The sequence below is a fragment of the Poecilia reticulata genome, linkage group LG13 (genome assembly GCF_000633615.1).
Source record: "Poecilia reticulata strain Guanapo linkage group LG13, Guppy_female_1.0+MT, whole genome shotgun sequence".
NCBI classification, from domain to species: domain Eukaryota; kingdom Metazoa; phylum Chordata; class Actinopteri; order Cyprinodontiformes; family Poeciliidae; genus Poecilia; species Poecilia reticulata.
This window is the reverse complement of record NC_024343.1, coordinates 27,540,493-27,556,710: the sequence shown is the minus strand read 5'-3', so window position 1 is coordinate 27,556,710 and position 16,218 is coordinate 27,540,493. Positions and strand designations below refer to the sequence as shown.

The 16,218-nt window shown below is 37.6% G+C and overlaps 1 protein-coding gene across 1 annotated transcript in view; it reads right to left on the bottom strand.

The window, feature by feature from the left end:
• gbe1b (glucan (1,4-alpha-), branching enzyme 1b) overlaps positions 1–16,218 on the bottom strand; it is a 108,648-nt gene that overhangs the window by 48,373 nt on the left and 44,057 nt on the right. The window contains exons 9-12 of the mRNA XM_008426352.2: positions 14,819–14,946; positions 14,455–14,553; positions 6,507–6,617; positions 6,247–6,418 (exon numbers count right to left, since the gene is read on the bottom strand). Of these exons, the coding sequence (XP_008424574.1) occupies positions 6,247–6,418; positions 6,507–6,617; positions 14,455–14,553; positions 14,819–14,946 (510 nt within the window). The remainder of the gene's footprint in view (positions 1–6,246; positions 6,419–6,506; positions 6,618–14,454; positions 14,554–14,818; positions 14,947–16,218) is intronic.

Sequence of the window (16,218 nt, the reverse complement as noted above, 5' to 3'; positions counted from 1 at the left end):
ATTTAAATTATTTGCTCTGGTTGAACATCTTTACGCTTTGATAGATTAAATATCAGTTCTAGACAGTGCTTTAATTAATTGGGGAAAAATGTGCCAGTATTTCTCTTAATGTCATACATATATGGAATATAAACATGTGTGATATATTTATATAGATCTGTATATTAATCTGTAGTGCAATACTTTTCTTGTACAGAAATTACTTTGATTAAAAATAAAGTTAGTTTTTAATCAAACCCACGAGTAAAATTCAAAGTGTTTTAGAGTCACTTGTTAAGTTCAAAGCTTCATGACATTAACATTGACACGAAAAATAACAGAAAAAAGATATTTTCTTAAAACACAAGGAAGTGACAAATCCTTTATTACTATTATGGTCTGTAAAATGTATTTTTCTCAGTATTAGGACTGGCCTCAACCGGCCCATGGCATGTTAGCAATATCATCTTACCATTATGTAAAAATAAATAAATCCATTTATCTATCTAGATGGATGGATAGATGACAGAACACTACTTTGTGTTTACTTGGATGTTTGGGCTTTCACAGTTGTGCCATAATTGCTTTGTGTTTGGGTTTTTGACTTTCGGTTTGATTGTTTCTTATGGATGATTAATGCTTCATAGTTTCCTAATTCTTTCTTTGAGGTTTATTTCATAGATAATTGTTGTTTCCCTCCCTGAATATTTATTTCCCTCTCATGATCTACTGTGTTTCATTTCAGTTCTCTCTTTCCATGTTTTGTTCAGTCCCATATATTAATCATTACTAAATAGGTCTTGCCGTATACGTTTATTCTTTTTTATTTAGTTTTAGTTTGTTCTTGAATTTTGTACTTTGTGTTAGCATACTTTATTCTGTCCTCTTTAGTTCCTCTCCTGTTATTAGTCTGCCTCCCGTTTCTATTGTATTCACCAGTAATAATCACTTGTGCCATTCACCTGTCTAATCATCTCCATTTTTCACCAGGTCCACCAATCATAAAAGCCCTTGATTTTCTACTATTAAGTGTTGGAGTCTCTGTTTTCATGCCCTGAATCACATCTACTTCTTCGGTCTGTTCCATGTCCCATTTCTTCCGTTTCTGAGTTTTGTAAGTTTTGTTTATCACATTTTCGACAATAACTCCCATAAGAGGCTGCCTGCAAAAGCCAAGACTGCTGGTGACACATACAGGTTTTTTGCTGCTTGAGCAGGTGGAGCTGTCGGGGGGGTGAAAAAACTGCTGGGGAAACGCAGACCTGTTAACACCTGTTACAACACCAGAAAAAAGTCCCGGGACACACCGACCTCTGGAAAATGGGGTAAAATTTAAAAGTGCTGGTAGTGTGTACCAGTGCGTAATAGTACTAGTTCTAGATATTCTTAGACTCAAACATTAGAAAATAGAAAAGAGTGAACCAAAATATTTTTGAAAAATGATCAACATTAATTTTCTTAGGTTAATTCTGAAAATGCACCTTGTGCTTGGAGACTTAACAGACTGCCACCCAATCAAGAATCTTAAAAGCCCCGCGTGGCTGTAATTTGCCACACATTTGAGACCAATTTGTGACATGAACTAAAAAAAAAACAATGGAAAGGCCAATTAGGATAAATTTTGTTTAATGATTTTACATTTGTTTGCAAAATAGTGTAATGCAGGAATTAATACAGATGATTTAAATGGTATGAATAAAGGTAACAGAATTATTTAGTTACTTCTCAGATTTAGGAAAGATCTCGACATGCTTTGATTTAAAGGGCCTTTCCCTCTGATTACATGTTAGCCAACATGTGAGTGGAAACAGTTCCACAGTCCTGACAGGGTGGGGATGACATTTACTTCAAGAGTAGTTCAAGCCTCTAAAAGTTCTTTCCAACCTCTTAAGCAATCATTGTGCTTTTGAAATCATCTATGAAATGCACCTTTTTATATTGAGAGGGGTAACATTATGACTTTGTCAGGCTGAGGTGTCATTTTAAAAAGGACACTGTATCTATCATCAGATACAATCTTCGTAAATGCTATTAAATACATCTAATTAAAGTTGTATAAGTTTGAGATTAGTTCAAATGGGTGCAACTTCATAGTTTGTTTTATAGAAATTCAGTGGACTTAATCAGATCATTGTCAAATAAACTTTGAAGGTATTCATCACTCATCTCTTCATCATTCTGAATCTGTAATGATTAACTGAAAATGAATGTGGCACAGAAATCCGTGGGGGAGTCAAAGCACCAAGAGAGCAGCAGAGAGTGCCTTTCAGCAACGCTTTCGCCAAAGAATCAGATATAATTACTTTCAACTGTCCTTCAGCAACCCACATGGGGTCAATCCTCTGACATTCTAATCATTAAAAGCTGTCCAGTTACAGCTATCCAAAGAGAAAAGCTGTTTTGATTGTGCTCTCTCCAAACCTCCCCAACACGTTCATCCAAGTAGCGGAAAATCTTACAGTAACACACACCACCAAGGGGAACAGAGACTTGTGCTGAAATCCAGGGCAGGTAAAAATATCTGTCAGAACAAAAGAGTTCAGTTAAAACCAGGGAACCAAATCCTCTGGTGGCTGGAAAAAATCTCCAATCTGAGGTCCATTTCTTTTCCACACCACCTACGCCAGTGTCCCTCCATAAAATCGAATGCAACATACTGCCTTCAGAAGTCAGACACAGCCAAAAACCCCATGGTTACTCTAGAGCAGACTTTAGATTTATGACCAAAATCCAATCCAAACTAAAATTCAAGCTTGATAAAAATTGTTTGCCTGATGATTGGGTCGGGCTAAGGCTTCTGTGGTGCATTTAACAAGCCTACAATATAGACAGCACAGAGAAAAACGACAATGCGCTGCATAACGTTGTTATTGAATAGAGGATTTGGATACTTACTCAGTTGAGGAAGAAAGTCAGGTGCAGAAGTTCATTAGACTGTAACAGGAACACTGCACTGCAGTAAATGCACGGTAAATGTGAACGCAACTCCGCTCCCATCACTCACACACCCCATGTAATTTGCAATTTAATCACCCTGCAGCTACTACAAGCGCCAAAATGAAGCTGGAAGGTCTTAACCAAAAGCTAAAACCTGTAGAAGTTACACTGCTGGATTTTGTTGGACAGAGATCGGACACAGAGCCTACGGGCCGGGTCTGGTTTTTTAGACTTGATCTAAACTCTCCTCCAGAGAAGTATCCACGTTTTGTGCTTTACAAATGTTGCCATCATTCAAGAGCTGCAAAAAGAAAGACATTGTTTAATCGAGTGTTTTCCAGCAGGAAAATAACCATGAACAAAAGTTACAATGGAATGGTTCATGTGACAGAAAGACCAGGTGCCAGTTCAAATCCAAATCTAATTTCCAGATGTGCCACATACACAATAGGTAAAAATTTTAATGTAAAGACTTATAGCATTACACACCACAAGACTTGCAGATTTAAAAGGAGCCAAAGTTGATTCTCCTAAGCATTGTCTCAAGGGGCCTACATACAAATGTTTGCCACACCTATTTAAATGTGTATTTGCTTAAAAACCATGAATTGTTTTTGTTCAACACAATTATGTTACAATTTGTGCTGGTCTATCACATAAGATCGCCACCAAATCTAAAATTTTGTTTGTAGTGAGACAAAATGTCAAGGAAAGTTCAAGGAGTGTGAATAGTTTTGCAATGCATTGAAAGGTTACAATTTACATTAAATCTGAGTGTTTCAAAATCAAGGAACTGCATTCCTTGCAGCCAAGGTCAACTTCCCACGGTATGTAATTAATTATGACTTTATTATCTTTACCAGCAGGAGCTGATAAAGTCATGCTCTGGTTCAGATGATGAGTTGCAAATGAGGTGCATCTCAACAGTGACTGCAGAGCGGATCCATTTAGGGAATAAAAGCAATCTATCTGATTTTTGTCCCACAATTCACAATCAGTTCAGGGAAGTGGGGTCAACTCAACTTCAAAGAGGTTCTTGTGATTCCACTCAGCTCTTCCACACACACACACATTTTATGAAAAGGAAACAACAAATTAGACAAGTGAGCTCTTTGTGTTGCATTTTCTTTTAAATTATTATGGGACTGAATAAAATCCATGTTTTAAAAGGGTAATGCAGCTAATCTGGAAATAAACGACTAATGACAAATACAAAAACAGTAATTAAAATGCATTGCCCACAAAGAGAAGCATTCATATATGCAATCTCTATATTATCCATTGAACTATTTATTCCAAAGGAACGTTTGTTTGCTCTTCCCTGTGCAGCAGCTTGTCTTAAACCGCCTGCTTGCCTGTGAAAGACAGGAGAGTAAATGTATTTTTCTATCTGTTCATTGAACACTTAGGGGAGCGTTGTGTCTGCCCGGGGGCAAACGCTCAAATGCAGCTGGATTACAGGGCATGACAGGGATCCAAAAGCATTTTCCTCGCCTGTTAAAATAGAGGAGAAAAGTGCGAGCTGCCATGTAATGACCTTGATCACCTCTTCAGCATTTTAATGTCACCTGAACAACACAAATATGTGCCCCGATTGTAAAACATGACCTAATTAGGGAGGACGACATCAAAGTTCACTGCGGAATGATTCGTTTTGTCACCTCACACAATAAATAAGACAGAATGCAATAACGGTGTGAACTTGAAACAAACCAAACTGACGCACACAAACCAAACAAAACACACTGGAAACATGTTTTGGGTAACTTAGGAAAGTATAAAACCTTTTAATTTTAAACACAATAGATTATACTAAGTATTATGAATCATTGCTATTACTCAATGATTTCCACTGATTATCCTTGAGACGATCTTGCAAGTTGATTTAGGTTTACCTGATTTAAATTCAGTCAACTGAACAGGATTTGGAACTGTTCAAACCTCCTGTGAAAGTTAGCATATCAGAATAAAAACCAAGCAATAAAGTCAAAGGAATTGCCTGTATACTTCCAGAATCTGATTGTATAAAAGCACAAATTGGGCTAATGGCACAAAAAAGATTAAGCATCACGGTTCCAAAAATCCTCCTCGTCTCCATATAGTCATAAATAAAAAAAGTGTGGAAACACAGGGATGCTCTGTAGATTAGATAAGACTCATTTCTGAAGAAAAACAGGCACTGTTCATCACCTGGTTGACACCAGTTTTACTGTTGATTACGGAGGCAGAAGCATCTTGCTTTGGTTTATCTTTAGTTCATTCATTAAAAAAATGTTGGACTAAAAAAAAAATTTAAATGCTGCCCTTCAGTTTCTTTTTTTCTTTTAATTGAGTAAATGTCCTGTGGAAATCTACTAACCAGGTCTTTCCCTTCAGGACAATAGTATTGGTGGTAATGCAGCTCTTTTTTTGTGTGTTTTTTTTCAATCTGTCAAATTGTTTATGCATTACAACATCTCTTATGCAAGAACATCAGCAGATGGCAGTAACTTGTGTGGCTGCAAAATTGTGCAATAGTTGGATTTCTAAACTTATTCGAAGCTGTACAAATACCTTGATTTTTTTATTTCAGTTTAAATTCTGGCTTCAATCAATCACAAAAAACATCAAGGAAAGAAACTGAATAAGATTATTCAGACACAATTCATTAAACAAGTATTCCCTCTCATCTTATTCTTTAGGTGCAACAAAAATTTTATGTTTCTAAATTTAAAGAAATCATGCTAGATAACTATTACTAATAAGACTGATTTAACATAGTGATTTTATATTTTAATTCTCAAATCAATCACCAACCAGCTCACAAACCTCAGATAAAAAAAAATAAATACAAATAAATACAAGTAAGTCTTATTATTACCAACGGATGCAGGGAATTTAAGCATCTATGCTACTGAAGCTTCACAGACAGTGGGATTATCGAGAGCGGAGCAGGTTGAGAAATTACTGTCTGCTGTAGAAAATGATGCGGGGAAGAGCCGTGCAGAGTAGAACTGTGCTGTAGCATGTAATGGGAAGCCACTAGTAAATGTGCATGTCAGACAAGCTATTATCATGCTGTGCACAGGAAGTGCTTTTTGAAATAAAAGTAATCAGGCCTCATTCTTTATAACATGGTGCTGCAAAAAAAAAAAAAATGTTTGTCTTATCAGTAGTTATTTTCCAGCATTTTTAATTGGACGTCGCCTCTATTTGCAGCATGAACACAAATAGCCTAATACAAGACAAAATATAAACATGGCACAATTGGATTTTTTTATATTTTGGCAAAAAAGTGAAACTTATACACCCCTGGAACTATAGATTATCTGTGTTACAGTGATGACTCACCCATAAAGTTCAGGTATCCCTCTCCACCTAAGCCATGTGTGAGGAGGCGGATCATCTTATGCAGCTGCATTCCACGGTCGATGATGTGCGACATGGGAACCATGGTACTCATATTGGTGTACATCTCTTTGTCCATTAGCCAGAAGGCCAGGGTTTTATCACCAACCAGGGCCTGAAAATGTGTGTGACATTTAATTATTCACAGCAGAAAAAGAGGCTGACCGCATGCAGTGTAAAGTGAGATAGGATTAAATGAGTACCTGGTCGTGGCTTTCTGCATATGCTATGCACTTCTCTCCATACCGCCTGTTGGTCAGCGTGAAGACAATATTGCCCATGTTCCACTCTTCATCCTTTAACTCCTTCAGGATCTACACAATGACATAGAGGGCTTATTGAAAAAGCGTATGATAGATGTATAGCTGAAAGATCTTTTCAGACTGACTGATGCCTTCAGCTCAGTATTTCAGTTCCGGCAGTCTTTCTACCTTTCCCAAGTTTTCTCTGGGTTACACTTCTTACCAAGATCAATCTCTGTTTTGACATCTCTATATCCGCACTGTGAGTTATGTCTACCTATAAATGGTGGTAATGGAGTTTTTAATAACTGCACTACAGCCCATGGGTAGTAAGGCATCAGCTCTCCAAACCCAAGATGGGCAAGGTCAGAACCTCTCATCCAATGGAAGGATTCAACAATAAATCCAACCGGTGGCACTGCACTGGCAAGTCAACATGCTCGCTTACTGCCAATTGAGTCATTTTCAAAAGGTCAGGAGAAGATAAGAGGTCACGAAAGCATGCATTCAAGGCACGTCTTTCAAGATGGTATCACAATAAAGAATTTGTTCAAACGTTGCATACAAAAAGTATACAAAAGCAACAACAAAGTAAGCGGGTGGGGAAAAAAGATCATGTGAGCGCACGGAGAACAAAGATAATTCAATCAAGACAAAGGAGGCTGGAAACCCCCAGAATCATTATGAATATGAAAAAAATAAAAATAAAAATGTCCTCCAAGAATCCTTGGCAATTGACATGCAGCTGTCTGAGAGGTGGGTGACTCGGCAAACCCATTCCAGAGACAGGCTGAAGTCTGCTCAGTGGAATTGGCAGTGACAGCTGATTGACACGTCAGGAAACCTTTATATTACTCTACAGAGCCATAATCCTCTGAGTAAAGAGAGTAAATTGTGCCGATCAATATGTCTGAGATGAACTGACTGGTCCCCCTAAATAAAGGCAATACGCCTCTCTATATCACCATCTGTTCACATTCAATTTTCTTCACCTTTGCTTTGTGTGGCTATAGTCATTGCCATTGCCACCAAAGACATTTACTGGGGCAATTCTTTTTATACTTGCAACAGAATCTCAGAGGTTTTAACACCTTGAAAGACTGACACATTTTCAGATCCTAGAGCTACACACTTAGAAACTCTTTGAGATAAGATCAATATAAAATGTCAACAGTAAAATGTAAAAAAACACAACAATCCAACTATTTAAGAATAAGCAACTAATTGCTTGTACTATGCGTCTCTTCAAAGCTATTCTGTACCATATATTGTAATTCTTGAATTAGAATAGACTAGCAAAGGACTGACAGTTTTTGGATTGACCAAAAAATAACAATAATTAAAAAAAAAATCCAAAAAGTGAATGCAGCAAAACTAGGTCTGGAAAGTTGTGAAATAAGGTTCCTACAGAAAAAAAAATGGAAATTGCTAAAATCAATATTGGCAGTTGGCGAGTGTAGTTTTTCTATGAGAGACCCCATGATGGCTCTTGTATGTTTTACATTAATTTTAGAATTTATGTTATGTATGACATTTTTTTTACTGCAATGTTTTATTGTATTTTGGATTGCTGTATGTTGCTAACAGCACAGGGGGACATGCATTGCAAACTAGTTTGGCCTATAGTTGTTATAGTGTCACCATTTGTCTATACTTTCACTTGTTCCATTGGAAATTAACAATGGAACAATTAACAATAGAATAAACCATTTTAAAGCAAATAAATTAGTTTATGTCATGCATTTTTGTTTTAAATTTCTGTCTACTCACAATGTGGGCTTCCTATACCAACACTGAATTATTAATATGTACTTATACACGATAATAAAATACACAATGTAGTTTCTAAAAATAAATAAACATAACTACTGATAAAATTATATGTCTCCTCAAGGCCTTTCTTGAACAAATGAATCTACCAGCAGTCCCCGAGAGATCGTCAAGGCTGCCTCCACATCTACGTACAATCAGACATTTTACACTTCTTTATGAATCATTACAATTCAATTCAACCGCAAAAGTGGTCTGGGAGCAATTAATTTTGGAGTGGGACTGTCGGAGCAGAGACAGAAGTGAACGGGTTGATGACTTCCCTACCACCAGCTCACCCGCATCAGCCCCGGCCAGCCGAGCTTCCTGGCACCGCTGACACTCCACTTCATCAATGATAATGAGCAGTGCACAAATCTTACTTTACAAGCCTGCTGTCAGGAGCCAACCAGAGTGCCCAGATTAATTAGACAGAGCTAGAAATAAAATAATAATAAAATAAAAAAGTCTTGCCGTGCAGGATGAGGTCATTTTGCTGCCACTGGCATGCTGTGACTGATTTAAGAGGCTCTCACGCAGAGCTGGAAAAGATTTAATGGCAGAGAAAGGTTTAGCTTTTAGCCCCAATTTTACCTTTTTTAGGTTGATCTGAGCAGCAGCGGGGTTTTTTTTTTTTTTTTTTTCACTTATGTGGACATCTCATCATATCATACAAACACTGCCACTACTATATTGTGAATGCTCCATGAGCTGTTGACATCAAATCTCCACTGATTCTCTGCTCTTCAGCTCCCCTAAGCTGACTTGTCAACTTTATTACAACCCCGTGAAGAAAGTATTTACCCTTGTTGCTTGTTTGTCACATTTCAGGTCAAACACATTTAAATACAAAACAAAGATACTAAAAAACATTGAAAAAAAAAGAGTTTTTCAGAAAAATAATTTAATTTATAGAAGGGAAAATGCTATCAGCCTCTTATTGAATGAATGAATAGATGAATGAATGAACATACTTTATTAAACACAAAAGGAAATAATTTTTTTAATGAATTATTGGCTGGAAATTGTGTTTTGCTGAGTTTAAAAAAGAACAAATTCTCTATCTGAGCATGCAATGGACCCAACATGAGTTTTCCCCAGTCTTTTGACCTGCGGATGTGATACATTTTTATTTTATTTATTTTTTTTACATTTAACTTATGAAAAACATTATATTTCTAAGTTCAGTTCCTTGTACTAGAACTAGATACCAAGTAGACCATCAAAAATAATCTTCCTCTCAACTTTTAAAGTTCCATCAGGTACACCATGAAAAGTCATTCTAACTGTTTGGGCTACATTAAAGAAAGATAAAAATATAAATTAAAAAAAAAGTATGCACCGCTTCATCCTCCAACACAAACGTCCACATAACTTCACAGCTTAACAAAAGGTTCTGCCAACAGAAACATAGGTGGACTTCGCTCGGCTAAAAAGGCCCACTTTGGATCATGTCACAGTTTCTGCTATAAAAAGCCTTGCCGAAAGCCTGTTAACACCACGCAGAGGTGGCCTCAAAGTGCAATTAAGCTGGACAAAACTGAAATGCTGCTGCTGTTAAAAGCAGGCGTGCGGAGGGCGACACCAGCCGAGCAGGTCGGAGCGAGAGGCTGCCGATAAAGCCCGCGGCATGTTTACGTAAACAAGCCGAGCTCCATCATTGCTCGCCGACAGCCTGAATTTTATTAAGTCATATTAATTGAAAGTGTTTCTGGCATGATGGACAGAGCCGAGTGACTGAGAGAAGAAATAGAATTTTTTTTTTCTCCTTTCCCTTTCCCTGCCCTGAAACTAATAAGGGGGAGCTGTTCAGACTGATATTTTCATTCAATTAAAATAAATGGAGGAACAGAAGCAAAAATTGAGACAATTGACTCGGAGGTCATTCAAGTTGAACAGCCGAGAGAAGCGGAGAGATGCCGGCGAATTCTCAGCATCAACCTCTCATCTCCTAGCCGCCACCATGCAGCCCTCTTTCTCCTCTGCCTCTAATTGTTTCAATTACATCTCAATCTATTGTAGCTTGAGGGAAGGGTGCTTGTTAAATTAGAGGGCTTTGTAACATTATCCATTAGGAGTGACAGCATTTTATGGTCATAATCAGATCGAATCATCCCAACTTGTGCCACCGCGCCTTATCTGGTCCTTCTCATTAGGACATCTTAATTTTTCACAGTCTGTTGGTCCTAACAGCCTTCCGCAGCCAGTAAATGAGTCATATCAATCAGTCATGCTGAGGACAAAACGCAGCATGGGGGCCCCAGCCGAGGAACTGAGAGAGATTCATCCGTGCACACATGTGAATCTATAAATAAGCTCGCAGCTCTGTTGCTCTGCGTCTTTGTTTCTCTTTCCTTCTGTTTCCTCCTGTCTCGCCCTCCCTTGCAGCTCCAATTCTCCTTTTCTGCAACATATACCTCACTGGAGGCTCCACTTCAGTCCATTCAAATCCCTCCCTAATTGACACTCTGTGAGAAGAGGCAAGGCTAGCCCTGAATGCACTTCACTGACTATACCACAGCATGTTCATATGAATGCTTCCCTGCATAGATATGGAGAATATTTTGCTCTGCCTCCAGCATCCACTCTCCTTAGGGAGGCTACAAATTTAATTAAAACATGTAACAATGAGTAGCATCAAAACAAACAACAACAACAACAAAAAACGGCTTTCAATGCAGTAAGTAAATGCGAGAGCAACCTCTCAAGAAGGGTTCTCGGGAAAATTGAGCGAAGCCTCGGAGGTACAAGCTCTGCAGGCTGCACAGCTACTTCCAGCATCACAGAGGAAGGTCAAGTCGTGGACTAGATCTCTCACCTCCTTTTCTCCTCCCTTCAAACCCGACGCTGAGTAAAACCAACCGCTGTGAGAGGCAGACTTGATTAACGATGCATTGACTCCCCCCGTTGGGAAACACAAGAAGCCGTAGTGCATGCATGCTGAGCTGAGGTCATACTCTCAATCTTGCTCCCCAACCCTCCCCAACCCTAAAATGAGTAAATATTTTAAAATTCGCTGTGGACCCGTAGCAAAAAAAATATGCTTTCTATAAAAACGTTACAACAGCCAACCTTTTTAGCTATTCTGCAATCAGCGCTTTTATTCAAGCTTAGGAAAACGGCCTCGACGTTCTTCAAACAAACACACACACACGCACGCGCACGCACGCACACACGAAACAATCTTCGCTCATTCGCCAGCCGAACCCATACACGTACCTCCCTACATAACATACGGTCTGTCTGGCTATATGTTTTTCCAAATTGACTACACAAAATACTTGGTGATTAAGAAAAAAACAAACAAACAAAAAAAAAACCCCAACAAAAAACGGTTTTAAAGCGACAATAAATCGGTGGCATTTTTATCAAAACAGCCTTTGTCAGAACACAAACATTCTGACAGTGTGTCAGCTCATCTAGAAACAGCAGGAGAAAGATTTGAGATAAACAGCTTTATCTGTGCATGAAGGATTGGGTGTGCATGTTAAATCCCTCCACCTCCACCCTCCTCCCTCCCTCCGCTACTTGGCTTTACCATCACAAAGTTATGGACCTGATGACTGAACAGTTATAAACAATGTTTTCCCATTGTGGGCTATTAAGCACTTTCGCAGTGGCAGTTCGGGCTGAAGTGTCCAACTAAAGGGTGCTTCAACAGTTGTTGTGGAGGATTTGTGAATGTTTGGTGCCCATTGTTTCCCTGCAGACAGATGCACTGCTGAGTGGTAACACGCTGGATAATCTTGTCATTCTTTATGACAGTGCTCCTGTCATGTAAAAAAAATAAAATAAAAAAAAATAGAATGAGTTTCATTGCAAAGGGAGAGCGGGTCATTAATTAAAATAAAATTATTGAAATAAAATGAAAACATTTATAACACAGGTCTTAAACCTACTTCAATAGTGGGCATAATAGTATAACTTAATTCACAAATTTAATTACAAAAGTAAATTTCATAAATTTTATAGACTCATTAGACACATATTTCAATCACTTGTTTATATTAATTTTGAGAACTACAGCTTGCAGCTAATAAAAAAGGAATTTTAATATATTAGTGATGTAGTATTGCTGACACGGTTGCTAGGAAGACGGTTGACATGACAACTGTCCAGCAGGGAATGACCAACACCCTCAAAAAAGACAGTAAGGTGTTTAAGGTCATTGGTATCGAAGCTAACTGTTCACAGAGTGCTGTTCCAAACATATCAATGAAAAGTTGGGTAAAAGGAAAAAGTGTAGCACAAAAAAAAAGCATTGACAGCTGTAAATAATTTGTGCTGCAATATTAAAATAAACTGTAAAATTGGCTAGAGTTTCTAATCAAGAACAAACTTATTGAATGTAAATCATTTAAAAATACCAGGAGTATAAATGAATTTAGATTGAGCTGTATTTAAACAATCTTTTCACTGCCAGAAATTGCTAAGAAAACAAAGTTTTCACATGCTTTCCAATAAACAGTTTTCTGAGACCAATCGAGATTTATCTGGCCAATGGAAATTTATAAAGTCCATATTATAAGTCAATGAATTAATATTGGCAATGAATCTCATAAAGAATGTATTTTCAGAATGTTCCTATTCAGTGTCCTTTAATGGCGATGCTCTTCACAAGGTTCTATATTATGAACTCAAACTATGATAAAAGGTCACAGGCTTCAAAGACAGTGGTGTTCATAGAAAAAAAAACTATTTGTGCTCAAGAAAATAATCTTTGATGAGAAACATGGGAAGTAGGCTGATCTCTTTAAAAGTAAAACAATGAATTGCTTCTCTGTGATGATTCTGCAGGAATGTGCAAAAAAAGAGATTATGATCTTTATATATATTCTGACTAGATAAATATGATATTAATAATATTCTGTTTGAACAGTGCATGAGGCAATCCCACGTTAGGATACATTACAAGTTAATACATGAGACGACAGCCTGCCTTTCTACAAGTTCCAATAAAGAAGCCTGGAAGTTGACCTTTATGTTAAAATAATTAAGTTTATCTTCATTCCTCTTCCCACAAAATTACAGGTATGGAAAGACAGAAATTACTGATCAAACAATGATGACTGTGTGTTTTTATTTTTTCATAATAACTGCATGCATCACACATGTATTCACAGCTGTGTCTCTGCTGGGTAAAAAAAATGTTAGTGCACAGGAGGAAGAATCATGGGAGAATAAAGAAAACTAAATTAGCAAAGCTTTGAGAAGAGCAAACACTTTAACCTTCTTTCGGCCGGTCCAGGCGACACAGGAGAAATACTCAGCACAAGACTGTTTTACATCACTTGTTCTATAAAACCACCCAAAAAACAGACCTGTTTTCCATCATGAATCCAGCGGCTGTAAGGATGTGTGTCATGATTTCAAGAAACAAATACATTGTTATCCATGTGGTGAAAGAGCAGCACTTATTTAAAATAGTCATGATATGACTTCCCTGGATTTTTTTCACTTTTTTCATGTCCACAAATTTTAATTTATACAACATCATGCTGTGGGATGGTAGAGCAGACAGCTGGAAGATGGAGAGATCTAAAAACAGGACAAAAGATGTCAAATTGGGAAGAAAGATTTCCTTCTCGCAGGGCATTTACCTCCAGAGCCACAATGGAATGGTTTAAACTTATTCATATTCATATTTTAGAAAGGTCAAGTCAAAGTAAAGTCTGGACTTTATGTCTGAAATTCTCAAGTCTGAGACTCTCAAAAGCTCTACATCCAACCTGAATTTTCTTGAGCCTCTAAAGCAAAATGAGCAAAAAATTTCAGTCTCCACATGTGCAAAGCTAGAAGTGAACTGCAAAACTGCAAAACTGAAGTTGAAGACAAACAGATTCTCACTTGTAATAAAAATCGAAAGCCACGCATCGTTTTCTTTGCCATGAATAATTATAATCTACTTTGTGTTGATCTTCCACATAAAATCACAATAAAATAAATTATTCAAATGTGACAAATTCTTAGAAGTTGCCATTGTAGAAATGTAATGTTCACAGCATTTGACTTGAGCAGCATCACAGTGTTTGTTTCTAGAATTTGAACTGATGATTTGGTTTGTGAAAAGAATGCATTCAAGTGAACAAAACCCTCTTACCTGAATCCATTTGTCAGGAATCGCCATCGCCAGTCGATAATCGAAGCCCAGTCCTCCCTCCTCCATTCTTCTGCAGAGGGCAGGCATCCCAGACACATCCTGCAGAGACGTCTTACTGTGTAAAACTACTTTTTTGTGTTTCCCTTCAAGTAAATGCTAATTCCATCACTACAGGCTGTATAATTTATGTGTTGAGCTAGAAAAATGCCCAAAACTCACTGATCCAGATCGCTTTTTTACATTAACTTTTAATTACAGCAACGGCAAAAAAATAAGTAGGATATGCCTGCCTAATAAGTGCTTTTAATTAATTATAGCTACAGGCAGTGCATTTTGCAAAACGTGTGCGGATGTGTGTTTTTACCTCTGCAATAGTGATGCAGTCCGGATAGAGATTATGGAGGATGTGATTGGAAAGCATCAGGTACACCAAAGATTCTTCATCAACTTGTAGGCCAAAGTACTCATTGTAGTCCCCCGAGAAGCCACTGCCTGAAGGGTAAACACCCACACAGTGAACACTCATCATGCTTTCCACCCCAACTTCCAAACTGACCAGATCTATTTTTCTAAGTGATACAACTATTTTCACTTCCTCCGTTTGTCAAATTTTACCTCCAGCATTTCGGGCCGGTTGCTTTAAACTAAGTTCTCAATTCAAACGGAACTGCTTTACACTGCCTTGAAAAAGTATTAATACCCTTTGACCTTTTTGTCATTACTAAGTTTTCAATTCTAACGGAACTGGTTTACACGGCATTGAAAAAAGTATTAATACATTTTGACCTTTTTCTCATTACAACCACAAACTTTAAAGTGTTTTACTGGGATCTTGGGAGATGGACCAACACAAACCAATACACAGTGGAAGAAAAACGATGAAATGTTCAGATTATTTTAAGAAAACAAGCATCTGGAAAAGTGTGAATATACATTTTTATGACGAGTCTCTGAACATGAAGTTTTGCCAGAGATTCCAAATTGGATTTTTTGGCTGAACTTGGATTTTTGATCATTTTACGACATGAAGACACTTTCATCTAAAATATCCTACTGTAGCTCTGGCTGTAGGGTTTCTGTCCTGCTAGAAGTTCCAATAAATTCTGTCCACCTTCCTTGTATCTGCTGAAGAAAACCAACCACGCTATATCATGTTGCATTACCATATTTACCTACAGGGATGGTGTGTTAAGTATGCAGCGATAGTTTTACATCCCACATTGTGCTTCTGCCTGTAAGCTGAAAAGCTTAGGCTTTGACATTTTCTGACTCAAGTAACTTCTTCAACTTGTCTGCTCTGTCACCAACTTGTCTTTTAACAAACTATGGCTTCTTCCTGCAACAACTTTGTATTACTGCTTCTTCACAAAACATGCTTCTATAAACAGTATGACTAATAGTTGTCCCACCCGAGAGTTGGATCTCTGCAGGTCTTTCAATTGGTTCTCTAATATATGGCTGGTCTGTCAGTTTAGGTGGACAGCTAAATACTAATGTTTTAACTTGTGGACTCGATTTAATTTCTGGGTATTACAGTGAAAAGCACTCAAAGCAAATCCATGCATACTTTTCAGATTTTAATTAGTCAAAAAAAAGTGAAAACAGTGCATCTTTTCCCCCCGTTTTCTACAGTCATGCATTAGTTTATGCTGATCTTTCACAAAAAAATCCCAACACAAGGAAGTTTATGCTTGCAAAAGACAACTGTGAAAAACTTTCTATTATTCTTTTCTTTTAAAACTGAGGCATTTTTCCGAACTGTAT